Source organism: Oncorhynchus nerka, linkage group LG27 (assembly GCF_034236695.1).
Source record: "Oncorhynchus nerka isolate Pitt River linkage group LG27, Oner_Uvic_2.0, whole genome shotgun sequence".
NCBI classification, from domain to species: domain Eukaryota; kingdom Metazoa; phylum Chordata; class Actinopteri; order Salmoniformes; family Salmonidae; genus Oncorhynchus; species Oncorhynchus nerka.
In genome coordinates, this window is record NC_088422.1 from 22740834 (window position 1) to 22767910 (window position 27077).

Genomic DNA, 27077 nt, shown 5'->3' on the forward strand with positions numbered 1-27077 from the left:
AGCATAAAAATCCACATGTGAATATAGTATTGTTTTAATTGAAATATCGTATTGACACTTTTAGATAACTTATTTCCCTTATCCCAGTCCGCAAAAAAATAAATAATTACGTCATTCTACACCGAGGTAACCGAGGTAACGCCTTGAGCAATCTGAGCAATCTGATTGGCCTTTGTTAGAAAATAGTCGTTTCTAATTGGCTTTCTTATAAGCCAATCCAATCATACTGGCGTCACTACGGTTTCGATGTTTTTTTTGTTCCGTTTTCCGTACAGAAGACAGTCAGCAAGCAACAGTGGTTTAGCTACAAGTATTGATTGAACCTGTGACTGAAGTCAACATTATATAACATATTTGGTTTACATGTGTCTTGTGGAGGCATTTAAGTTAATATCTGGACCACATGGACAAGACTGAGTGTCAAACAGTTGGCGCTTGATTTGGGTAGACAGTAGTCTTGTGTAAACGTCAAGAAGATTCATAGCTACCAGAGTGCTAACCAGAGTGAACGAAGGGAAGATAAGCTAAGGCATTTTCGAGTCAACCTGCCTGGTTAACGTTAGCTACTTGTACGCGTTATCTGTCTACGGCAGTTAGCTAGCTAAGTTACTCGCCAGAATCATCGAAATACTAACTACAATCCGCAACATTACCAGGTATGTGTGTGATCCTCTTCGTGTAGCCTAGCTAGCTACTAGCAAAAAATGTTCTATTGACTATTAGCTCATTAATAACGTCAATTATTGGCTGTTAGGAAGTACTTCTCTTTCGTTTAAGGGTGTGGCGTAAACATGTTTGATATTATGCATCTCAATCACTTCGCGTGAAGAAGGGGGAAGGAGTTCCCACAAGTCGTTTGGCGATCCGTTACTTTACTCAGAGCAACGATTACATCCGTAACACAACGACGTGTTTGCTGTACCTTTGCCGACCACTGTTTACATTTCAGTCATCATAGGCTGGCAAAGATGGCCCTACGATTTATTTTCTTTAACGTTAATATATAATCGTTACGAATAATTTCTGGTAAGCACCCCCGACTAGAAAGATTAATCAGACGGTATATACCAATTCATTGTGTATTACAGCCTGATTAATCAGACTACTTGACAGGCGTTGATAAATCTCCAGTACCACCGTAAACTAACGTTGTAGCTAAATGTATCAGGATGTCTATAGCCAGGCCTTTTGGATAGTCTCTAAAACAAACACTAGCTGATGTGTAACGTTATGGGGTCCCCTAGAATCGGAATTGCTTTTATAGATGTGTTGGCTGACTAGTCATGAAAAAAAAAGATGCGTGCGCTTCCATGGGGTAGAACTTGCCTGTTCTGATTCTGGATGACCAGATTGCTTGCAAGAAAGACAAGTGAGTGCTAGGGGAGGTGCTTTGGGATTATTTAAAATACTCCCCTAGGAGAGAAAGTCAGTTTTGTCAGTGTGGAGAGCCTCCTTGACACAGAGAAGAGCAGTTTCGGTTGAGTCAACAGTCTTGAAGCCTGACTGGTTAGGGTCAAGAAGATCGTTCTGAACGAGATAGCAAGAGAGGTTTGTCAGAGACGGCAGAAATAAAATAAAGATGTGATACCGGTCTGTAGTTTTTGACATCAGAGGGGTGGAGTGTTGGTTTCTTGAGGAGTGCCTCGGGCTATTTTGAAGTAAGAGGGGGCACAGCCATTGGTCAGCGATGGGGAATGGGAGAACGTCTCCAGACATGGTCTGGAGGAGTGGATGAGGTCAAGCTGGCAGGTTGTCGGGCGGCCGGACGTCACTAGTCGCAGGATTTCATCTGGAGAGAGAGGGGGGAGAAAGAGATCAAGGCATAAGGTAGTTCTGTGTGAGCAGGACCAGTGGACTCAATAGGCTGAGTGAATGAGGAGTGGCTTTTGCCAAACTTCTTTTCAAAGTAGTTGACAAAGTTGTCTGCAAAGGGATTAGGGAGGGGATGGAGGATTAAGAAAGGAGGAGAAGGTGGAAAATAGTTTTCTAGGGTTCGAGGCAAAAGCTTGGCAGTTAGAGTGATAGAAAGTGGCTTTAGCAGCAGTTACAGAGGAAGAGAAGGTTCCTCCATTTTCTCTCAGCTCCTTGCAGCCCTGTTCTGTAAGCTTGCAATGAGTCAATCAGCCACGGAGCAGGAGTGGCGGGGACAGTGCAAGTCATGGGATGAGGATAGTAGGGTCGAAAAGGGGGGAGAAGGATTTAGCAGAAGAGAAGGATGGTAGGATAGAAGAGGAGAGTGGGAGCAAAGATTGCTCCCACTCTCCTCTTCTATCCTACCATCCTTCTCTTCTGCTAAATCCTTCTCCCCCCTTTTCGACCCTACTATCCTCATCCCATGACAACCTGAGTGGCTAGGGTTGGGGATGTTAGTAGCCGAACAGAATCTAGTAGAGATGAGGTTAAGCGTATTACCTGCTTTGAGTGGGAAGGGACTGGGAATGGGTGAGGTCAAAAGAGGCAAGAAGGAGAAATAAAAAGATGAAAAGAAATGAGTCGAAGGCAGACATCAGGAGGTTGAAGTCGCCCAGTATGAAGAGCGGTAAAGCCATTGCCAGGAAATGAGCTCAAGCTCGTTAAGGAACTCTCTCTAAGGGCACATGGTGGGTGGTAGATGACAATAATGTTAAGCTTGAGTGGAGAAAATAGAAAATCTCAGTTTAGGAGGAATGGGCAGCCCTGTGCCACCACCGCAATGACCAGATGCGCTCGGACTATGAGAGAGAACTAGCCAGATGAAGCGAGAGCAGCTGGAGTAGCAGTATTTTCTAGGGTGTTCCATGTCTCCATCAGGACCGAAAGGTCTAGGGACTGAAGGGCAGCATAGGCTAAGATGAACTCTGCGTTCTTGACCACAGATGGTCAGTTCCAAACGCTGCCGGAGACCAGGAATTCCACATGGGTTTTGCGCGCAGGGTACACTAAATTAGAAGGGTTGCAGCCAAGGGGTGGGGAGCATCTGTAAAGCCTACAGGGAGAGGAGCAAACTGGGATAGAAAACACACACATAGTTGCCAAAGCTACAATGGAGCAAAATGGGATCTGAAAGTAACTAGGTAAGATATTCAAGTGAGAGAGTGGTGTGGAGCCTTCCTCTCTTCCTCCTATAACTCAGCAGAACTGTCTTCGTTTCGGCGACGGTCTTAGTTTTGACGACGAGACAGCCTCTGTCACTGATTACCTAAACCACAACAGTCACAAATTGCCCTGCCCCTTTAATTGAGGTCAACCGATTATGATTTTTCAACACCGATACCGATTATTGGAGGCCCAAAAAAAGCCAATACCAATTAATCGGCCTAATTTTTATTTTTTTATTTCTTTGTAATATTTTATTTTTAATATTTTTATTTTGACTTTATTTAACTAGGCAAGTCAGTTAAGAACAAATTCTTATTTTCAATGACGGCCTAGGAACAGTGGGTTAACTGCCTGTTCAGGGGCTGAACGACAGATTTGTACCTTGTCAGCTCTGGGGTATGAACTTGCAACCTTCCGGTTACTAGTCCAATGCTCTAACCACTAGGCTACCCTGCCGCCCCAATAATGACAATTACAACAATATTGAATGAACACTTATTTAAAATTAATATAATACATCAATAAAAATCCATTTAGCCTCAAATAAATAATGAACCATGTTCAATTTGGTTTAAATAATGCAAAAACAAAGTGTTGGAGAAGAAAGTAAAAGTGCAATATGTGCCATGTAAAAAAAGCTAACGTCTAAGTTCCTTGCTCAGAACATGAGAACATATGAAAGCTGGTGGTTCCTTTTAACATGAGACTTCAATATTCCAAGGTAAGAGGTTTTAGGTTGTAGTTAATATAGTATTTATAGGACTAGTTCTCTCTATACCATTTTCTATTTCATATACCTTTGACCATTGGATGTTCTTATAGGCACTTTAGTATTGCCAGTGTAACAGTATAGCTTCCGTCCTTCTCCTCGCCCCTACCTGGGCTCAAACCAGGGACACATCGACAACAGCCACCCTCGAAGCATTGTTACCCATCGCTCCACAAAATCCGCGGCCCTTGTAGAGCAAGGGGAACAACTACTCCAAGTCTCAGAGCGAGTGACGCTTGAAACGCTATTAGCGCGCACCCCGCTAACTAGCTAGCCATTTCACATCAGTTACACCAGCCTAATCTCGGGAGTTGATAGGCTTGAAGTCATAAACAGCTCAATGCTTGAAGCACAGCGAAGAGCTGCTGGCAAAACGCACGAAAGTGCTGTTTGAATGAATGCTTACGAGCCTGCTGCTGCCTACCACCGCTCAGTCAGACTGCTCTATCAAATATCAAACCATATACTTAATTATAACATAATAAAATACAGAAATATCAGCCTTTGGTCATTAATATGGTTGAATCTGGAAACTTTAATTTCGATAACAGAACGTTTATTATTTCAGTGAAATACGGAACCGTTCCGTATTTTATCTAACGGGTGGCATCTCTAAGTCTAAATATTGCTGTTACATTGTACAACCTTCAATGTTATCTCATAATTACGTAACATTTTGGCAAATTAGTTTGCAACAAGCCAGGTGGCCCAAACTGTTGCATATACCCTGACTCTGCGTGCAATGAACGCAAGAGAAGTGACACAATTTCACCTGGTTAATATTGCCTGCTATCCTGGATTTCTTTTGGCTAAATATGCAGGTTTAAAAATATATACTTCTGTGTATTGATTTTAAGAAAGGCATTTTTGTTTATGGCTAGGTACAGTCGTTCAACGATTGTGCTTTTTTGCAAATGCGCTTTTGTTAAATCATCCCCTGTTTGGTGAAGTTGGCTGTCTTTGTTTTGGAAGAAATAGTCTTCATACAGTTCGCAACGAGCCAGGCGGCCCAAACTGCTACATATACCCTGACTCTGTTGCAAGAGAACACCTAGTTAAAAGAAATTCATGTTAGCAGGCAATATTAACTAAATATGCAGGTTTAAAAATATATACAATTGTGTATTGATTTTAAGAAAGTCATTGATGTTTATGGTTAGGTACACATTGGAGCAACGACAGTCCTTTTTTGTGAATGCGCACCGCAACGATTAAATGCAACGCAGGACACGCTAGATAAACTAGTAATATCATCAACCATGTGTAGTTAACTAGTGATTTATGATTGATTGATTGTTTTTTATAACATAAGTTTAATGCTAGCTAGCATCTTACCATGGCTTCTTACTGCATTCACATGACAGGCAGGCTGGTTAGAGCGTTGGACTAGTTAACTGTAAGGTTGCAAGATTGAATCCCCGAGCTGACAAGGTAAAAATCTGTCATTCTGTCCCTGAACAAGGCAGTTAACACACCGTTCCTAGGCCGTTATTGAAAATAAGAATGTGTATTAATTAAATGACTTGCCTAGTTAAATAAAGGTGTTGAAAAAACACACAAAAACGGCCAAATTGGTGTCGAAAAATACCGAATTCCGATTGTTATGGAAACTTGAAATCGGCCCTAATTAATCGGCCATTCAGATTAATCGGTCGACCTATACCCTTAATCCTATTTGATGTGTCAACGATCAACAGAAAGTTCTGTGCATTAGTTCACACACCAAGTAGGCTACTGGGAAGACAGGCAGCACTTCAAGTAGATGGCCCTAGCTAGCAAAAAGATAGTACTAGACAACAACAGATGAAGTCAAAAAATGATACTTATCACTCCTGGAGAAAGCAGAAGTCCTCTAGCTATAGAATGAAGCATTATATAGCAATGGACCGAATTTAGGATTGACACTTTGAGGCAGACCGAATAAATGCTTATCAGTGCTATAGCTGTCGAATGATCTCGGGGCCAAGGGAGGCCATGCATGCAGAAGGGAATCGATAGTGTATGTAAAAAACCAGCTCTGTGTTAAGGGCAGGCCTAAGAGGAGTTCATGTGCATTTCCCACTTGCCCATTTGTCTAACAGGGTGGACAGAGAACTTTGAGAGTCGCTGCACACCAGCCTAGTAACCTAAACACAGTAATGCTATTTTCTAGCTTTTTCTCGCGCTCGAGTCCCGAAGCACTAACACATTTTTAGCCTCAACGTGTTTAGATAAGACTATATCTGATAAGGAGTTTCTGTTTAAGCTGAGGTGAAGTCTGGTTATAGGCTTTAACGTATGTGGCTCAGGCTGTTGGTCTGTTTGTGGGAGGCATGCATCAGTGGTCGAGACTGCTGTGAGTCGCAGCTGTGTGTCGGTGTGTGTCTGAGCATATTTTTCAAAATGGCTGTCAATAACTGCAGGGCTGGAAATGAGACAATTAACCTAACCACACGTACAGACCGCACACACATACCTTAAACCCTCTTTCTTTTGTCCTCAGTCTTGGTGAGATCAAGCTAATGTAGGCTATTGAATGTGCCATGTCAATAATACCCTATTAGTAATAGTGAATGGTAATGTCTCCTCTCATTCCCCCTTCCCCCAGCAGTGTTTGAGGATGAACCACCTGTCCCTGAGTGAGCTGTGCTGCCTGTTCTGCTGCCCTCCATGCCCCAGCAAGATCACCTCCAAGCTGGCCTTCCTGCCACCGGAGCCCACCTACACCCTCATGTGTGATGAGAGCGGGAGCCGCTGGACCCTGCACCTGTCTGAGCGCGCAGACTGGCAATACTCAGCGCGTGAGAAGGACGCCATCGAGTGCTTCATGACGCGCACTTCACGCGGCAACCGCATCGCGTGCATGTTTGTGCGCTGCTCACCCAACGCCCGCTTCACACTCCTCTTCTCACACGGCAACGCGGTGGACCTGGGCCAGATGAGCAGCTTCTACATCGGCCTGGGCTCACGCATCAACTGCAACGTCTTCTCCTACGACTACTCGGGCTACGGGGCCAGCTCGGGGAAACCCTCAGAGAAGAACCTGTACGCTGATGTGGACGCCGCCTGGCATGCACTCAGGACACGGTGAGTAAGGGGACGAGGGAGGAGGGCAGATGTGAGATTGCAAGTAAGTGGCTGTTTGTGACGTTGATGTGTCCTACCAAGAGTTGCTGACTATCGTTCCACCTAAAGCTCGCACCATGGCTTAAACATCCTTGGTTGGAAAGCGAAGTGGAGAAAGCATTTCTTTTTCGTTACATTAAATTATGTTTGAAAATGTGTAGGCTAGGGGCTTTCTCCTCAACCTTCCACCCGGCCGCCCCCAAGGCAATGGTTTTCTGTTCATCAGATCCTCTCCCCATCCCTCTGGCCATCCCATCCATCCATCTATCAATGAATCGATCCCCACATAACTTCTAGTCTCCAACACTCCTCTCTCTCCCTCTGATCTCGCTTCTCTCCTCCATATGTCCTCTATGACTTCCCCCTCTCCCGTTTTATTTTCTCTTGCTAGCTTTTACTGGCAGCTCTGCTCTAGGTCCCAGGTGGGGTCCCATACACACACAGACACACACAGACAGACAGAGCGAGTGTGCTTCCCTCTATGGATTCTACCCTTCCCCTCTGTCCTGTCCTTCATTCTCAGCTGAGTCTTTTATGTGTTTGTCCGAGCGTATGTGAGATGTTTAGGCTACGTATTGTTTATGCACAGTTTTGGGGGGAATAAAAGTGAATCCAGACTTATTTCCTGCATCATGACAACAAATCAAAGGGACAAACAAATGAGTCAGAGAAAGGATGGAACATTCAAATACACAAACAGGAAGAGGATAACTAACACAGAGGTCACTCCGACCCAAATTGCCCACTGTGATGACATTGACTAGAATAAGTGTTTCTCCATACAGTAGGCCCCCTTGCCCCCACGGGACAGGTCTGAGAGTCAAGTTAAACAGGAAACCATTTCCATACAGGGACTAGCCGACATGCAGACAGACATACTGTAGCTGGGGCTGAGAAACATGTATGCCTGCTACCATCTGTGTGGTTCTCCTGCAAATCTCATATCGATTTGACTGTAGCCATTCTCTTCTGTTGCTGATCTCCCTCCTACACATATTACCTGTGTGTGTTGTGCCATTTTCCTCGTCTTAGCCTACTTGTTCCTTCTACACACACACACACACAAGAAATAACCACAGTCCTGTGGAAACAAACACGCACACACACACACACACACTGTCACCCGTGACCGTTTCAGAAAATCAGATTTAAAATGTAATTTCGTCAAAGCACAACAGAATCAGGCTTGATTGAATTATCCCACGATAGAGGATGCATGTCGTGAGATGTGGGTGGGGTTAGAGAGAGATGTGGGTGGGGTTAGAGAGAGGTGGGGTTAGAGAAGGGTGGGATGGGGTTAGAGAGAGGTGAGGGTGTGTTTAGAGAGGTGGGGGTGGGGTTAGAGAGAGATGGGGTGGAGGTGGGGTTAGAGAGGGTGGGGTTAGAGAGATGGGGTGGAGGTGGGGTTAGAGAGGGGTGGGGTTGTGGAGGTGGGGTTAGAGAGGGGTGGGGTTAGAGAGATGGGGTGGAGGTGGGGTTAGAGAGATGGGGTGGAGGTGGGGTTAGAGAGGGGTGGGGTTAGAGAGATGGGGTGGAGGTGGGGTTAGAGAGGGGTGGGGTTAGAGAGATGGGGTGGAGGTGGGGTTAGAGAGGGGTGGGGTTAGAGAGATGGGGTGGAGGTGGGGTTAGAGAGGGTGGGGTTAGAGAGATGGGGTGGAGGTGGGGTTAGAGAGGGGTGGGGTTAGAGATGGGGTGGAGGTGGGGTGGAGGTGGGGTTAGAGAGGGGTAGGGTTAGAGAGATGGGGTGGAGGTGGGGTTAGAGAGGGTGGGGTTAGAGGGAGATGAGAGGGGTGGGGTTAGAGGGAGATGGGGTGGAGGTGGGGTTACAAAGGGGTGGGATGGGAGGGTTGGGTTGGGGTTAGAGGGGGGTGGGGTGGAGGTGGGGTTAGAGAGAGATGGAATAGTTGGAGAAAAAACATTAACATCTTCAGATGATTTCATTGGATTGTGAATTACACAATAATTTTATTGCTATGGTAGACAATAGTTTTTGTTTCTTGGACACACTGACCTGATTTCTCTCCTCCTCTTCATCCCTTTGTCCTCTGACTTCCCCCTCTTCCCTGCTTTTGAAATCTGATTCATATGCTGCACACTGATTTCTGTTTGAAGCAGCTACTGTCTCTGTTACCAATGAATGGATATCGGGCGACAATTCCATTGACTGATTTTCAACACAGGGTGAAAGAGGTCATCTTAAACTTCTCTGGACACCATTATCATGATGTGTCATTGTCACAATGTAAGAAATCAACATTTGAAGCATATTTGTTGGACAATTTTTGGGGGATGACAGTGTATGAGAACTCAGTGTGAAAACAGTATATTGGCAGATATAACTATCGGTAAGTTTTGTTCCCCAAAAATTGGAATCTGCATCGGACCCAAAAAAGGCATATTGGTTGTGCTCTAGCTTTGTGTGTGTGTGTGTCCTCTATTTAAAAATGAATACAAAATATGGGTTTTTTCTCATGGCCCAACATATATGCTAGATACCTGTTAAACAACTGAGGAAGGTGTCAACTTAATGTCACATGCACAAGTAAATGCCTTTCTTTCAAACCCAACAATGCAATAATCAACAACAATGTAATACTAGAAAAACAGGAGAAATATGAAGACCCCAACAACTTACTATTGGAATGGGAATATGATTGCATAGTGGTTCCGTGATGTGACTAATTCAGTCGGCCTAAATGACACATATAGAAACTAGCCCTAGATATTGAAATGATCATAGACTCTCAGTTCTTGCATCCATAGATTAATTTTATGTAGGCTACCCTTTTTGAGAATAGTTACATTTCTACAAGCACCATCCCTCCGCTTTTAACCCAGTGTTGGAACTGCTTTAGACTGAAAAACAAATGAAGGATTGTTATTAACTATGGCTTTGGGTGGGTTGTCTGGGTTTGCATGGCTGCACTACCATTAGCTATTAGAGGTGTTTTGTGTGCAAATTTTCTGCTCACATTTCATTGTGCAGTGTAGCTACTTAGATGGGGATAAAATATTCAGGAGGCCAATATTGAACTCAACATCACAATATGGCTTATGGCTTCAGACCGTAATGTAACAGTGATCAGCAGAGCTTTCTCTCTGGCAGAGTGTTAAACTGCCCGTCAGTGAGGAGTAGAGTCACTGCCTGTTTCCATGCATGAAGGCTACAGCAGTTTGGATGTCTGTGGGACAGACTTTGCATTGCAAATTCCATAACAAATCTCTAAGTACGAAGAATGAAGCAACATGAACAGTTATAGTACTGCCGTCCCATCTACCAGCGTCGGCTCACATTGGTTAGAACCAGAGGGGAGAACCGTGGGACAGCACAACATGGGTGGTGGGGTTTGTAGTCCATGTTGATTGACAATAGAGTAATTTACACTATCAGGTGAGATGAGGCTGTGCTAACTTTTAATTTAGCCCAAGGCTTAGTATAGCCCAGCTCTGTGCCCGATTCGGGTGTTTCCAACCCTGCACGTTTTCAACTGGCCAGGGCTTGGTGTCTCCAACGTCACATACTATTCCACCCCAAATCTATGCCAGGTTCTGCCCCACTTTGTCACCCATCCACTGGTAATCCAAAGATCCATGTCATTTCTGTCCCATAATTGACAAACTGACTGACACCCTCAAGATAGAAGCTGACCCTAATGGCAGATCCAAGATCATCCCACCCTTCCCAGAAGTATTATTTGTAACCATAAAGAGGGCAAAAAGACACCTCAGATCAGCGCAATGGCAATCTTCTACCTCCAACTTGCTGCCTCTTAGCCATGCCACTGCCAGACCCAATTCTCAACGCAGCATGTGCTCCTATTCTCCATTCTACAGGGAGCCCTGGCCTCCTTTATTTAACAGTCAAATGGTTCATCTTGGTGCTGTGTTTCACTGCCCGTGTTTGACTTGAATTCCAGAGACATGTCTCTCCATGGGGCGGCGCACAATTGGCCCAGCTTCGTCCGAGTTAGGGGAGGTTTTGGCCGGCAGGGATGTCCTTGTCCCATCGCGCTGTAGCGACTGCTGCGGCGGGCCGGACGCATGCACGCTGCACGGTCGCCAGGTGTACGGTGTTTCCTCTGACACATTGGTGCGGTTGGCTTCCGGGTTAAGCTGGCATTGTGTCAAGAAGCAGTGCGGCTTGGTTGGGTTGTGTTTCGGAGGACGCACGGCTCTCGACCTTCGACTCTATGGGAGTTGCAGCGATGAGACAAGACTGTGACTACCGATTGGATATGACAAAATTGGGGAGAAAAGGGGGGAATTTTTTATATATATAAAAAAAAAAGAGTGGAGAAACCCATACATCATTTCTGACACAGGTATTATAGACTTGACTCACCACATGACTGTGTTTTACCTGTGGTTGACCCACAGGTCATAGTCTATATGAGATGTGTTTGGCTTGTGCGGAAAAAAAGCTGTGGGCCTACTGACTTTGAACGTGAATTATTTATCATATCTAGAAGCTCTCAATGTCTCCCCTTTAGCATCCTGCCGCTGTCTGTTTTATGGGAGTGTGTTTCTCTTGCAAGTTAAATGAGGGCTGGAGATGAGGCTGTGGCGGTCATGAAATGTTGTCAGCCGGTTATTGTCATGCAAAAGACTGCCTGTATCATGGTAATTTACACTTAATTATCATAAACATGTTTAGCATCTCCAGGCCTGCATGCATACAAGCCATTGATGCGCGCCTTTGGAACGTCTACATTTTAAAGTCTAATATACACAATCATAATAAACCCGTGATTTATTTTAGCCAGGTCTAAAGAAATCTGTGTTTAATCAGCTCATACATAGGCCTATGCTAATGAGTAAGCTCTAATATGCATATGGTGTTTTGAATTAGTCATCACCTTAGAAAGCGCTGTCCATTTTAGTTGTTAGGCTTTGAAACAACATGTTTTTCACTCCGTTTCAACCTGTTGTTGAACTTGTTCCTCAAATTGACCAATCACTTTGAGGTGAGTTTTAAAAGCAAGATACTGTTTTAATGATGTGTTCATGAGTTTAGGTTGCATTTGCGTTGATGTCAGAGAGGAAAATGTTTTGTGTTTGCACACGCTCGTGTTCCTATGTTCTGGTGCAGGGGGAGGTCCTGTCTTACCTGCGTGTTCAGGTGACTCAATCATGAGTCAGCAGGTGTGTCCCACACCGTCAGCAGACACACTTTATTGCTACATACAGTACTGTACAAAAGTTTTAGGCAGGTGTGAAAAAATGCAGTAAAGTCAGAATGCTTTCAAAAATAGACATGTTAATAGATTACATTTATCAATTAACGAAATGCAAATTTGATGTGACCACCCTTTGCCTTCAAAACAACATCAATTCTTGTAGGTACACTTGCACAAAGTCAGGGATTTTGTTGGCACATAATCAGGTGTATGATTAAACAATTATGCCAAACAGGTGCTAATGGTAATCAATTCAATATGTAGGTTGAAATGCAATCATTAACTGAAACAGAGAAACCGGGGGAATAAAACTGGGTGAGCAACAGCCAAACTCTGCTAACCAGGTGAGGTTGCTGAAGTCATACACCATGGCAAGACTGAGCACAGCAACAAGACACACGGTAGTTATACTGCATCAGTAAGGTCTCTCCCAGGCTGACATGTCAAGGCAGACATCTCCCAGGCTGACATGTCAAGGCAGACATCTCCCAGGCTGACATGTCAAGGCAGACATCTCCCAGGCTGACATGTCAAGGCAGACAGGGGTTTCCAGATGTGCTCTCCAAGCTCTTTTTGAAGAAGCACAAAGAAACGGGCAACGTTGAGGACCGTAGACACAGTGGTCGGCCAAGGAAACTTACTGCAGCAGATGAAAGACACATCATGCTTACTCCCTTCGCAATCAGAAGATGTCCAGCGGTGCCATCAGCTCAGATTTGGCAGAAAACAGTGGGACCCTTCTACACCCATCTACTTTCCGGAGAAGTCTGGTAAGAAGCGGCCTTTATGAAAGACTTGCGGCCAAAAAGCCGTACCTTCGACATGGAAAGCGACTCAACTATGCCAGAAAACACAGGAACTGGGTTGCAGAAAAATGGCAGCAGGTGCTTTGGACTGATGAGTCAAAATGTGAAAGATTTGGCTGTAGCAGAAGGCAGTTTGTTCTCTGAAGGGCTAGAGAACGGTACACGAATGAGGGTGTGCACCCAACAGTGAAGCATGGTGGAGGTTCCTTATAAGTTTGGGGCTGCATTTCTGAAAATGGAGTTGGGGATTTGGTGAGAATGATTGGTCTCTTCAATGCTGAGAAGTACAGGCAGATACTTATCCATCATACAATACCATCAAGGATGCATCTGATTGGCCCCATATTTATTCTGCAGCGTGACAACGACCCCAAACATCATTGAGTCTGGCTGGGATTATATGAAGAGAGAGTAGCACCTGAGGCTGCCTAAATCCACAGGGGAACTGTGGTTAGTTCTCCAAGATGTTTGGGCCACCCTACCTGCCGAGTTCCTTCAAACTGTGTGCAAGTGTACCTAGAAGAATTTGTTGTTTTGAAGGCAAGGGGTGATCACACCAAATATTGTTTTGATGTATATTTTTCTGTTCAATCACAGGTTAGTTATCATTGTTTTAGTTTACAATGGAGCCCCTAGTTCCACTCTTTATACCCCTGATACCTCCTTTGTCCCACCCCCCACACATGCGGTGACCTCACCCATTTACAACCAGCATGTCCAGAGATACAACCTCTCTCATCATCACCCAGTGCCTGGGCTTACCTCCGCTGTACCCGCACCCCACCATACCCCTGTCTGCGCATTATGCCCTGAATATATTCTACCATGCCCAGAAACCTGCTCCTCTTATTCTCTGTCCCCAACGCTCTAGGCGACCAGTTTTGATAGCCTTCAGCCGCACCCTCATACTACTCCTTCTCTGTTCCGCGGGTGATGTGGAGGTAAACCCAGGCCCTGCATGTCCCCAGGCACCCTCATTTGTTGACTTCTGTGATCGAAAAAGCCTTGGTTTCATGCATGTCAACATCAGAAGCCTCCTTCCTAAGTTTGTCTTACTCACTGCTCTAGCACACTCTGCTAACCCTGATGTCCTTGCCGTGTCTGAATCCTGGCTCAGGAAGGCCACCAAAAATTCTGAGATTTCCATACCCAACTATAACATCTTCCGTCAAGATAGAACTGCCAAAGGGGGAGGAGTTAGCCTGCAAAGTAATGTCATACTTTCCAGGTCCATACCCAAACAGTTCGAACTACTAATTTTGAAAATTACTCTCTCCAGAAATAAGTCTCTCACTGTTGCCGCCTGCTACCGACCCCCCTCAGCTCCCAGCTGTGCCCTGGACACCATTTGTGAATTGATCGCCCCCCATCTAGCTTCAGAGTTTGTTCTGTTAGGTGACCTAAACTGGGATATGCTTAACACCCCGGCAGTCCTACAATCTAAGCTAGATGCCCTCAATCTCACACAAATCATCAAGGAACCCACCAGGTACAACCCTAACTCTGTAAACAAGGGCACCCTCATAGACGTCATCCTGACCAACTGGCCCTCCAAATACACCTCCGCTGTCTTCAACCAGGATCTCAGCGATCACTGCCTCATTGCCTGTATCCGCTACGGAGCCGCAGTCAAACGACCACCCCTCATCACTGTCAAACGCTCCCTAAAACACTTCTGTGAGCAGGCCTTTCTAATCGACCTGGCCCGGGTATCCTGGAAGGACATTGATCTCATCCCGTCAGTTGAGGATGCCTGGTCTTTCTTTAAAAGTAACTTCCTCACCATTTTAGATAAGCATGCTCTGTTCAAAAAATGCAGAACTAAGAACAGATATAGCCCCTGGTTCACTCCAGACCTGACTGCCCTCGACCAGCACAAAAACATCCTGTGGCGGACTGCAGTAACATCGAATAGTCCCCGCAATATGCAACTGTTCAGGGAAGTCAGGAACCAATACACACAGTCAGTCAGGAAAGCTAAGGCCAACCTCTTCAGGCAGAAGTTTGCATCCTGTAGCTCCAACTCCAAAAAGTTCTGGGACACTGTGAAGTCCATGGAGAACAAGAGCACCTCCTCCCAGCTGCCCACTGCACTGAGGCTAGGTAACACGGTCACCACCGATAAATCCATGATTATCGAAAACTTCAACAAGCATTTCTCAACGGTTGACCATGCCTTCCGCCTGGCTTCTCCAACCTCGGCCAACAGCCCCCCCCTCCCGCAGCTACTCGCCCAAGCCTCTCCTTTACCCAAATCCAGATAGCAGATGTTCTGAAAGAGCTGCAAAACCTGGACCCGTACAAATCAGCTGGGCTTGACAATCTGGACCCTCTATTCCTGAAACTATCCGCCGCCATTGTCGCAACCCCTATTACCATTTACATTACATTTACATTTAAGTCATTTAGCAGACGCTCTTATCCAGAGCGACTTACAAATTGGTGCATTCACCTTATGACATCCAGTGGAACAGTAGTGCATCTAAATCTTTTAAGGGGGGGGTGAGAGGGATTACTTTATCCTATCCTAGGTATTCCTTAAAGAGGTGGGGTTTCAGGTGTCTCCGGAAGGTGGTGATTGACTCCGCTGTCCTGGCGTCGTGAGGGAGTTTGTTCCACCATTGGGGGGCCAGAGCAGCGAACAGTTTTGACTGGGCTGAGCGGGAACTGTACTTCCTCAGTGGTAGGGAGGCGAGCAGGCCAGAGGTGGATGAACGCAGTGCCCTTGTTTGGGTGTAGGGCCTGATCAGAGCCTGGAGGTACTGAGGTGCCGTTCCCCTCACAGCTCCGTAGGCAAGCACCATGTTCTTGTAGCGGATGCGAGCTTCAACTGGAAGCCAGTGGAGAGAGCGGAGGAGCGGGGTGACGTGAGAGAACTTGGGAAGGTTGAACACCAGACGGGCTGCGGTGTTCTGGATGAGTTGTAGGGGTTTAATGGCACAGGCAGGGAGCCCAGCCAACAGCGAGTTGCAGTAATCCAGACGGGAGATGACAAGTGCCTGGATTAGGACCTGCGCCGCTTCCTGTGTGAGGCAGGGTCGTACTCTGCGGATGTTGTAGAGCATGAACCTACAGGAACGGGCCACCGCCTTGATGTTAGTTGAGAACGACAGGTCCAGGATCACGCCAAGGTTCTTAGCGCTCTGGGAGGAGGACACAATGGAGTTGTCAACCGTGATGGCGAGATCATGGAACGGGCAGTCCTTCCCCGGGAGGAAGAGCAGCTCCGTCTTGCCGAGGTTCAGCTTGAGGTGGTGATCCGTCATCCACACTGATATGTCTGCCAGACATGCAGAGATGCGATTCGCCACCTGGTCATCAGAAGGGGGAAAGGAGAAGATTAATTGTGTGTCGTCTGCATAGCAATGATAGAGACCATGTGAGGTTATGACAGAGCCAAGTGACTTGGTGTATAGCGAGAATAGGAGAGGGCCTAGAACAGAGCCCTGGGGGACACAAGTGGTGAGAGCACGTGGTGAGGAGACGGATTCTCGCCACGCCACCTGGTAGGAGTGACCTGTCAGGTAGGACGCAATCCAAGCGTGGGCCGCGCCGGAGATGCCCAACTCGGGAGAGGGTGGAGAGGAGGATCTGATGGTTCACAGTATCGAAGGCAGCCGATAGGTCTAGAAGGATGAGAGCAGAGGAGAGAGAGTTAGCTTTAGCAGTGCGGAGCGCCTCCGTGATACAGAGAAGAGCAGTCTCAGTTGAATGACTAGTCTTGAAACCTGACTGATTTGGATCAAGAAGGTCATTCTGAGAGAGATAGCGGGAGAGCTGGCCAAGGACGGCACGTTCAAGAGTTTTGGAGAGAAAAGAAAGAAGGGATACTGGTCTGTAGTTGTTGACATCGGAGGGATCGAGTGTAGGTTTTTTCAGAAGGGGTGCAACTCTCGCTCTCTTGAAGACGGAAGGGACGTAGCCAGCGGTCAGGGATGAGTTGATGAGCGAGGTGAGGTAAGGGAGAAGGTCTCCGGAAATGGTCTGGAGAAGAGAGGAGGGGATAGGGTCAAGCGGGCAGGTTGTTGGGCGGCCGGCCGTCACAAGACGCGAGATTTCATCTGGAGAGAGAGGGGAGAAAGAGGTCAGAGCACAGGGTAGGGCAGTGTGAGCAGAACCAGCGGTGTCGTTTGACTTAGCAAACGAGGATCGGATGTCGTCGACCTTCTTTTCAAAATGGTTGACGAAGTCATCTGCAGAGAGGGAGGAGGGGGAGGAGGATTCTGGAGGGAGGAGAAGGTTGCAAAGAGCTTCCTAGGGTTAGAGGCAGATGCTTGGAATTTAGAGTGGTAGAAAGTGGCTTTAGCAGCAGAGAGAGAAGAGGAAAATGTAGAGAGGAGGGAGTGAAAGGATGCCAGGTCCGCAGGGAGGCGAGTTTTCCTCCATTTCCGCTCGGCTGCCCGGAGCCCTGTTCTGTGAGCTCGCAATGAGTCGTCGAGCCACGGAGCGGGAGGGGAGGACCGAGCCGGCCTGGAGGATAGGGGACATAGAGAGTCAAAGGATGCAGAAAGGGAGGAGAGGAGGGTTGAGGAGGCAGAATCAGGAGATAGGTTGGAGAAGGTTTGAGCAGAGGGAAGAGATGATAGGATGGAAGAGGAGAGAGTAGCGGGGGGAGAGAGAGCGAAGGTTGGGACGGCGCGATACCATCTGAGTAGGGGCAGTGTGGGAAGTGTTGGATGAGAGCGAGAGGGAAAAGGATACAAGGTAGTGGTCGGAGACTTGGAGGGAGTTGCAATGAGGTTAGTGGAAGAACAGCATCTAGTAAAGATGAGGTCGAGCGTATTTCCTGCCTTGTGAGTAGGGGGGAAGGTGAGAGGGTGAGGTCAAAGAGGAGAGGAGTGGAAAGAAGGAGGCAGAGAGGAATGAGTCAAAGGTAGACGTGGGGAGGTTAAAGTCGCCCAGAACTGTGAGAGGTGAGCCGTCCTCAGGAAAGGAGCTTATCAAGGCATCAAGCTCATTGATGAACTCTCCGAGGGAACCTGGAGGGCGATAAATGATAAGGATGTTAAGCTTGAAAGGGCTGGTAACTGTGACAGCATGGAATTCAAAGGAGGCGATAGACAGATGGGTAAGGGGAGAAAGAGAGAATGACCACTTGGGAGAGATGAGGATCCCGGTGCCACCACCCCGCTGACCAGAAGCTCTCGGGTGTGCGAGAACACGTGGGCAGACGAAGAGAGAGCAGTAGGAGTAGCAGTGTTGTCTGTGGTGATCCATGTTTCCGTTAGTGCCAAGAAGTCGAGGGACTGGAGGGAGGCATAGGCTGAGATGAACTCTGCCTTGTTGGCCGCAGATCGGCAGTTCCAGAGGCTACCGGAGACCTGGAACTCCACGTGGGTCGTGCGCGCTGGGACCACCAGATTAGGTGGCCGCGGCCACGCGGTGTGGAGCGTTTGTATGGTCTGTGCAGAGAGGAGAGAACAGGGATAGACAGACACATAGTTGACAGGCTACACAAGAGGCTACGCTAATGCAAAGGAGATTGGAATGACAAGTGGACTACACGTCTCGAGTGTTCAGAAAGTTAAGCTTACGTAGCAAGAATCTTATTGACTAAAATGATTAAAATGATACAGTACTGCTGAAGTAGGCTAGCTGGCAGAGGCTGCGTTGTTGACTATGTAGGCTAGCTGGCAGTGGCTGCGTTGTTGACACTACACTAATCAAGTCGTTCCGTTGAGTGTAATAGTGTCTACTGTGCTGCTATTCGGGGCTAGCTGGCTAGCTAGCAGTGTTGATTACGTTACGTTGCGTTAAAAGAACGACGATAGCTGGCTAGCTAACCTAGGAAATCGCTCTAGAATACACAATTATCTTTGATACAAAGACGGCTATATAGCTAGCTATGTAGCTAGCTACGATCAAACAAATCAAGCCGTTGTACTGTAATGAAATGAAATGAAAAATGTGATACTACCTGTGGAGCGAAGCGAAATGCGACCGGATTGTTGAGTGCGGAAGTTCTGTTCGGTAGACGTTGGCTAGCTGTTGGCTAGCTAGCAGTGTCTCCTACGTTAAGGACGACAAATAGCTGGCTAGCTAACCTCGGTAAATTAAGATAATCACTCTAAAACTACACACTCTAAACTACACAATTATCTTGGATACGAAGACAGCAAAGACAACTATGTAGCTAGCTAACACTACACTAATCAAGTCGTTCAGTTGAGTGTAATAGTTGTGCTGCTAATCGGTAGACGGTGGACTAGCTAACGGTGGACGTTAGCTAGCTGGCTAGCTGCAGGGCAGTGTAGACTGCGTTAGGACGACGAAATACGATAGTTACGCAATTATCTATGATACAAAGACGGCTATGTAGCTAGCTAAGAAGAAATTGCTAAGATTAGACAAATCAAACCGTTGTACTATAATGAAATGTAATGAAATGTAATACTACCTGCGGACCGAGTGCAGATGCGACCGCTCGCTCCAACCCGGAAGTACGTCTCACGTCTTACCAGCCTGTTCAACCTCTCTTTCATATCGTCTGAGATCCCCAAGGATTGGAAAGCTGCCGCAGTCATCCCCCTCTTCAAAGGGGGCGACACCCTGGACCCAAACTGTTACAGACCTATATCCATCCTGCCCTGCCTATCTAAGGTCTTCGAAAGCCAAGTCAACAAACAGGTCACTGACCATCTCGAATCCCACCGTACCTTTTCCGCTGTGCAATCTGGTTTCCGAGCCGGTCACGGGTGTACCTCAGCCACGCTCAAGGTACTAAACGATATCATAACCGCCATCGATAAAAGACAGTACTGTGCAGCCGTCTTCATAGACCTTGCCAAGGCTTTCGACTCTGTCAATCACCGTATTCTTATCGGCAGACTCAGTGGCCTCGGTTTTTCGGATGACTGCCTTGCCTGGTTCACCAATTACTTTGCAGACAGAGTTCAGTGTGTCAAATCGGAGGGCATGCTGTCCTGTCCTCTGGCAGTCTCTATGGGGGTGCCACAGGGTTCAATTCTCGGGCCGACTCTTCTCTGTATATATCAATGATGTTGCTCATGCTGCGGGCGATTCCCTGATCCACCTCTACGCAGACGACACCATTCTATATACTTCCGGCCCGTCCTTGGACACTGTGCTATCTAACCTCCAAACGAGCTTCAATGCCATACAACACTACTTCCGTGGCCTCCAACTGCTCTTAAACGCTAGTAAAACCAAATGCAAGCTTTTCAACCGTTCGCTGCCTGCACCTGCACGCCTGACCAGCATCACCACCCTGGATGGTTCCGACCTTGAATATGTGGACATCTATAAGTACCTAGGTGTCTGGCTAGACTGTAAACTCTCCTTCCAGACCCATATCAAACATCTCCAATCGAAAATCAAATCAAGAGTCGGCTTTCTATTCCGCAACAAAGCCTCCTTCACTCACGCCGCCAAACTTACCCTAGTAAAACTGACTATCCTACCGATCCTCGACTTCGGCGACGTCATCTACAAAATAGCTTCCAACACTCTACTCAGCAAACTGGATGCAGTTTATCACAGTGCCATCCGTTTTGTCACTAAAGCACCTTATACCACCCACCACTGCAACTTGTATGCTCTAGTCGGCTGGCCCTCGCTACATATTCGTCGCCAGACCCACTGGTTCCAGGTCATCTACAAGTCCATGCTAGGTAAAGCTCCGCCTTATCTCGGTTCACTGGTCACGGTGGCAACACCCATCCGTAGCACGCGCTCCAGCAGGTGTATCTCACTGATCATCCCTAAAGCCAACACCTCATTTGGCCGCCTTTCGTTCCAGTTCTCTGCTGCCTGTGACTGGAACGAATTGCAAAAATCGCTGAAGTTGGAGACTTTTATCTCCCTCACCAACTTCAAACATCTGCTATCTGAGCAGCTAACTGATCGCTGCAGCTGTACATAATCTATTGGTAAATAGCCCACCCATTTTCACCTACCTCATCCCCATACTGTTTTTATTTATTTACTTTTCTGCTCTTTTGCACACCAACATCTCTACCTGTACATAACCATCTGATCATTTATCACTCCAGTATTAATCTGCATAATTGTAATTATTCGCCTACCTTCTCATGCCTTTTGCACACAATGTATATAGACTCCCCTTTTTTCTACTGTGTTATTGACTTGTTAATTGTTTACTCCATGTGTAACTCTGTGTTGTCTGTTCACACTGCTATGCTTTCTCTTGGCCAGGTCGCAGTTGCAAATGAGAACTTGTTCTCAACTAGCCTACCTGGTTAAATAAAGGTGAAATAAAAAATAAAAAAATTGATAAATAAACTATTAACATGTATATTTTAGAAAGCATTCTTGCTTTACAGCATTTTTACACACACACACACACACAGAGAGAGCACACTATTTGTGGAACTAAAAGGGTTGGGTTTTGTCAGTGGGAACCTGCTGTGAGGGATGTCCACTCAAATAGAATAGTACTGTTCCATTTACTTTTCACTTGGATGTGTTCCAGCAGTCAATCCTTCCAAGTCTAATATTGACTTGTAGCCTAGTAACAGATGTCCAATGAGGTTTCAGACAGATACTCACTGCAGCCTCTGCCCCAGGAAGTAAAAACAACAAACTTCCTGATCAATCATATTATTGATTGGAGACTAAATGAAGGTCCCTTCAGCAAACACACACACACACACACACAGTAGTGCCCATGGCAACCAACACAGTAAGTAGTTTGTAATGTAATTTGGTATGGTATGGGTCGTATTGAGTGTAACTCGATTTTCAGTTCCGATTGACATGACTGAGGGCAGGAGAGAGAGCAGTGATTAATGTGCTATTAACGTATGTAGCAGCAGGTCCTCTTCAGTTGAAAATATGACCCAGTATAGAACACGAGACCCAATTATCTTATAGCCTAGCTGCTTCCCCCTTGTTGACCTCTACTGTCAGTGGTTCTGTTCTTCCCTTATTTCTTCCCTTTCATTTGCTCTTGCTCTCTCCCTCGCTCTCTCTGCGTTATAGATCTCAGGGAATAAATTTATGATTGGGTAGTGGAGAGCTTATATAACCATGGAGCGTGCTCAGTGAGGTAAAGTGAGTTCATGCTGAAATTGACCCTAAGTTTGCCTGGAAAACACACACACACACACACACACACACACACACACACACACACAGTCACTTACATTCACCTGATCCACTAGTGTTACAGTCCCTTGCTGTACTTTCATACTTTCATATCATATGTTTTACATGAACTGTTATAAACATTACACAGTGTTTTGACATATGTTAGGTTTTGGCCAGCCTGCTATAGCCTGGCTCGCCTGTTTGAGGTAATGCTGCTGCTCAGAACAGTTGCCGGCAAAGAAGAGGCTGAATTTAAAATTCCTCACCCACATTTGAGGATTCTAGTTCTTAATATAGTCTAGTTCCTATGGGCCCTGTGCGCCTACTTAGTCCACTCTGTCATCAGAAGGTTTTGACCTCTTGGGACTTCCTGTGAGCCTCCATGCATCATATGTCTGTGCTGTCACTCTCCAACCAGTTGGATGACCTACCCTTGTGTCAGTGTTGTACAGGCTGGGCTAGGCTAGGTAGAACTGGTGATGTTTGTGTGATCAGTCCTGCAGCGGTTTATAGCCGGGAAAGTCAGCTGACTGGCTGTGTTGGTCACATTCTCCATAATCGGCTGTGGAATGCCTTTCTCCCTCTCCTCTCTTTTTCTATCTGTATCTCCTGCTTGTCCCACCACACCCCTCGTTGACACGTCAATGCTCCCACACCGACTGATCCTAGACTTAAGCTCACTCCTGACTACTGGACTTCGGACTACTGAACTTCTGACCTGAGTGGGGTGACGGAATCTTGTTAATAGTGACTGACTGACAAACTGTCATCATCCTTCTCTTGGTCTATCCATTCATCATCATAATAATAATCGACATCCTATCTTGTCATCGTCCTTACTCGTAGTATCAGGAAATTGATGCTGTGTATTGATGCTGTGTAGCTGATGATGATGTTCTGTGTCTCTGCCCCCAGGTATGGTATTAGGCCAGAGACTGTGATCGTGTATGGTCAGAGTATCGGTACGGTCCCTTCCGTGGACCTGGCGGCACGCTACGAGAGCGCCGCGGTCGTCCTGCACTCCCCCCTCACCTCTGGTATGAGAGTGGCCTTCCCAGACACCAAGAAAACCTACTGCTTTGACGCCTTCCCCAAGTGAGTGACACACACACACACACACAGAGATCATAAAGCAGTCATGTTTGAGTCACTCTTAACTCAAATGCTCCATCTGGTGGTCCTTGGTTGCTGCCAGGTTATGGAGAATCGAAGGACTGTGACTGTCATGGAATTTTGGATGGCGCTTATTGGTCAGCCAAATGACCATAGTCACCATTCTAACCGTTCAAATAACCTTTGGGAAAGTGCATATTTAAAAAAGAAAGACATTTTCTCATCTCCTCCACTTCTGACTGCATGTGCTGCCATAGAAATAGGATGAATAGAACAGGTGTCCCTGTTCAAGTAAATGATGGCGTAATGGGTGGACTGGTGGCCATTGCGAGTGTACCCATAGAGCAAAGCAGGAAATAAAAGCAGGAAGTATACTCATCAATATGTGCTGTGATTTGTTGATTCAACTCAATTGGCATTGCACAAAATACATTCCATTGCATGACCCACATCAGATGGTTGAGCTAACGTAGGCTAATGTGATTAGCATAAGGTTGTAAGTAACAAGAACATTTCCCAGGACATCTGCTATGGGCAGAAAGCTTAAATTCTTGTTAATCTAACTGCACTGTCCAATTTTCAGTAGCTATTACAGTGAAAGAATACTGCTATTGTTTGAGGAGAGTGCACAGTTATGAATTTGAAATTGTATTAATAAACCAATTGGGCACATTTGGGCAGTTTTGATACAACATTTTGAACAGAAATGCAATGGTTTATTGAATCAGACTAAATGTTTGCACACACACTTATGCCATCTAGTGACCAAAATCAAAATTGCGCCTAACCTGGAATAGTACATTATGGCCTTTCTCTTGCATTTCAAAGATGATGTATTATATTTTACCAGATCTAATGTGTTATATTCTCCTACATTAATTTCACATATCCCCAAACTTCAAAGTGTTTCCTTTCAATTGGTATCAAGAATATGCTTATCCTTGCCAGGCACTGAGCTACAGGCAGTTAGATTTGGATATGTCATTTTATGCGAAAATTGGGGGGGGGAAGGGGTCGGATTCTCAAGAGGTTTTAAAATAATTTGAATGAACATTCTACCTTACCATGGAAATTATTGCATCACAATACTAGGCAGCCATTAATTGTATTTTTTTAGATGGTTATTTTATTTTCATAACCGTTGGCTATACGGTAATTGTGCCAGCCGTAGAGAATTGCACTGTTGACAAGTCTAAAAGGGTAAACTGCCTGCCGTTGAAATTACCACATTGAGTTATTTTAAATCCTATTCCTGTCATCTGTTTATCATTGCTCGGAAATTATACTTGCCTAACAGTTCCCTTCCTCTTTCCTCTGTTCTTTCCCTCGTGTGTGGTGTGTCTGCCCATCTAAACTCGCCTCCCAAAGTATTGACAAGATCTCCAAGGTGACTTCTCCAGTGCTGGTAATTCACGGGACAGAGGATGAGGTGATCGACTTTTCCCACGGCCTGGCGCTGTACGAGCGCTGCCAGAGGCCCGTGGAGCCCCTGTGGGTGGAGGGCGCCGGCCACAACGATGTGGAGCTCTACGGACAGTACCTGGAGCGCTTGAAACAGTTTGTGGCCCATGAGCTCGTCAACTTGTCAACTTGACTTCACCCCTCAATCACACCCTGTTGCAACTGTGAACTTCTGAAATACCCACCCTTTTGTTTTTTATTTTGTTTTATCTTATAATTTGGAATTGCACTGTGTGTGTGTGTTGGGGGAGTCGGACGGACGATGTACAGATATGTACTCAAGAGGATTGTGTGTTTTGTGCATAGAAGAGCAGTGGATTTTTTGTGTGTGTGTGTGTGTGTGTGTCACACATTTTCTGCCTTTCAGAAGAATGCGGTCCTGGTCCATTGTAAGGATTTTTGAGCATATCTGAGGGGTTTGTGTGGAACAGCCATGCTGGATGGAAGACTGGACCGCAACTCAACCCAGTCCATCTTGACTAAGGAGCCAAGTCTGATTCAATGTAGTCAACGTGGATATTTTGTTATTGTGTATTTGTTTCTATTTTAAGTATATAAAGTTTGCATGTATCACGTGACTGAGAACTGTACGAGACAAGTCTGACATTTACGATGGCAGTGCCAGTGTTGCCAAAGTTCAGCATATTGAAGAAAATGGCATGCAACTATATTGTATGTACACCCTAGAAATATCTCCAAAGTTGTATAAGCTGTACAAAGTTTTTTGTTATTGTTATTACTATGTTGTTTTTCATGTATTCTTTCAGTAAGCTACTACGACTCCATCGTAGTATGAAGAACTATGTTTTTTCAGACCAGTGACATGCTGGATAGTTCCAGTTAAAGATGTATAATGTACATGTAACATTAATAATAAAGCTTATTTACCAATTCAGAGGAATAGTATTTCTAGATATTTCTTTTGTATACAAACTGCCTGTACACCTGGTAGCTCTTAAACAAGCTACGACATAAAGAGTCGTGCCACTGATGCCGTAAGAAAGCATTGAAAAACAGTATAAGTCATTAATGATTGATTGGGAAGTGTTTTGATGACAGTTTTACAGAGGACACAACTGAACGATTTCTTCTTTTTGCACACTTTTTGCTTTTGTCTTAACTCATATGATACCCTGGTATTTTGGAGACTTTGTTTTCTTTGAGAAACACTTAATGCTGAACAATGTGAAACATTTACCAGTCACATACTTTATTGTATTAGTAGGGCACTGACTAAGCCTATAGAAGCAGATGTTAAGTGCTACTGCATGCTATAATAGGCTATAGTTTTTTTTACTTTTAGCTGGGTAAATGCTGTCTAGCTTAAGCCCATGGGTGCTACTGAAAACTTCCAGGTCTGATGAACTGAAATATTTTGATTGGGTGTTGTTACTAGAGTAATCAAAGATTGTTAGGATTGGTTGTTAGTACTAATACTTCCATCCATTTTGACTTTATAGATAATGTTTGTACTGGACATTGTATTTCTTTCACTAGCTTCTGTAATATGTAAATGTAACTTCTTAGTACTTTAAGTGTTCATATGAGAATTAGGCATCCATCTGTGGTGAGACCATTCTGAATTATTCCGATGACTGTTGAACTCATTCTGGTCATCTAGACCAATGTCATTTATTATTTTCTAAGAAGGTTCATTACTGAGGGAAATTATATAATATGTTCTTGATAATAGTTATAATAAAATGGATATAGACAATAAAAACAAAACAAAAAAATATGCTTGCTCTTTTTTTCTGGTGAACTGAATGGGTAGATGGCAAGTTTCAAGTTTATTATCCCAGGGGACACTTTGTTTTTCAGCATAGGAGCATAAATAACATTGAACATATAGAATCCACATGGATCACAATGAGACACAGTTGTAGGTAATACAATGGGCTATTCCATCAAGTCATCTGCCTGACAGCCAATTATATACAGTAGAGTTCTAGTGATCGACATTAGCAGCAGTACACAAGTATAACAATCAAAAGTTGCCTAATAAGTGAAGTGCTCCGTGCATTTTTAGATCTTCTCGTGAACAATGTGTCAATGTACTGACAGAAAGAAAAAACATCACCATCATCCTCCTCATCCCTCGCCTGCCTACCTTTCCTCTGTCTTCAATAGGGCAATGGCCATAGGGGTAAAGGAGTGCTTGGGCCTGTTAGTCTTAACAGTGGGGAATCTAAACCAGGAGCCAGACCTGGAACTCATGGTGTAGGGGGGTAGGCATAATCAGACAGGATTAATTCTGCCTTCCTCGCCACTTGTCTGTTGTACAGATCAGACAGACTACTCTGCTGGACTCCTGTGATCTTACTGCCCACTTTCACTATTTCTAGCTAGCTAGCTATTTTTTACTTTTACACCAAGGTTGCCGTACCAGCAAATAAAATAAAATGTTAAGACAGACTCTATGTACGACTTACAAAAGACTCATGAAGGTCCTTTCTACCTGGAACTTTGCCAGTTGTCTGAGACAAAGGCGTTGCTGGC

At 45.5% G+C, this 27077-nt stretch overlaps 1 protein-coding gene across 2 annotated transcripts; it reads left to right on the forward strand.

The window, feature by feature from the left end:
* The first annotated feature begins 255 nt into the window (after positions 1 to 255).
* LOC115111376 (alpha/beta hydrolase domain-containing protein 17B) lies at positions 256 to 25473 on the forward strand. 2 transcript variants are annotated; one of them, XM_029637363.2, is made up of 4 exons: positions 256 to 656; positions 6435 to 6913; positions 22920 to 23099; positions 24486 to 25473. In XM_029637363.2, exons 2-4 carry the CDS (start codon positions 6447 to 6449, stop codon positions 24709 to 24711), a joined length of 873 nt encoding a protein of 290 aa, XP_029493223.1. In that variant the 5' UTR covers positions 256 to 656; positions 6435 to 6446; the 3' UTR covers positions 24712 to 25473. The 2 variants fall into 2 exon arrangements, with proteins under 2 accessions (XP_029493223.1, XP_029493224.1); XM_029637364.2 differs by having other exon boundaries at positions 6438 to 6913.
* The last annotated feature ends 1604 nt before the right edge of the window (positions 25474 to 27077 follow it).

Coding starts and splice junctions, on each gene's coding strand:
- LOC115111376 (XM_029637363.2), top strand. CDS start 6,447: ATGAACCACCTGTCCCTGAGTGAGCTGTGCTGCCTGTTCTGCTGCCCT. Junction 6,914..22,919: donor TGGCATGCACTCAGGACACG/GTGAGTAAGGGG, acceptor CTCTGCCCCCAG/GTATGGTATTAGGCCAGAGA. Junction 23,100..24,485: donor TGCTTTGACGCCTTCCCCAA/GTGAGTGACACA, acceptor CGCCTCCCAAAG/TATTGACAAGATCTCCAAGG.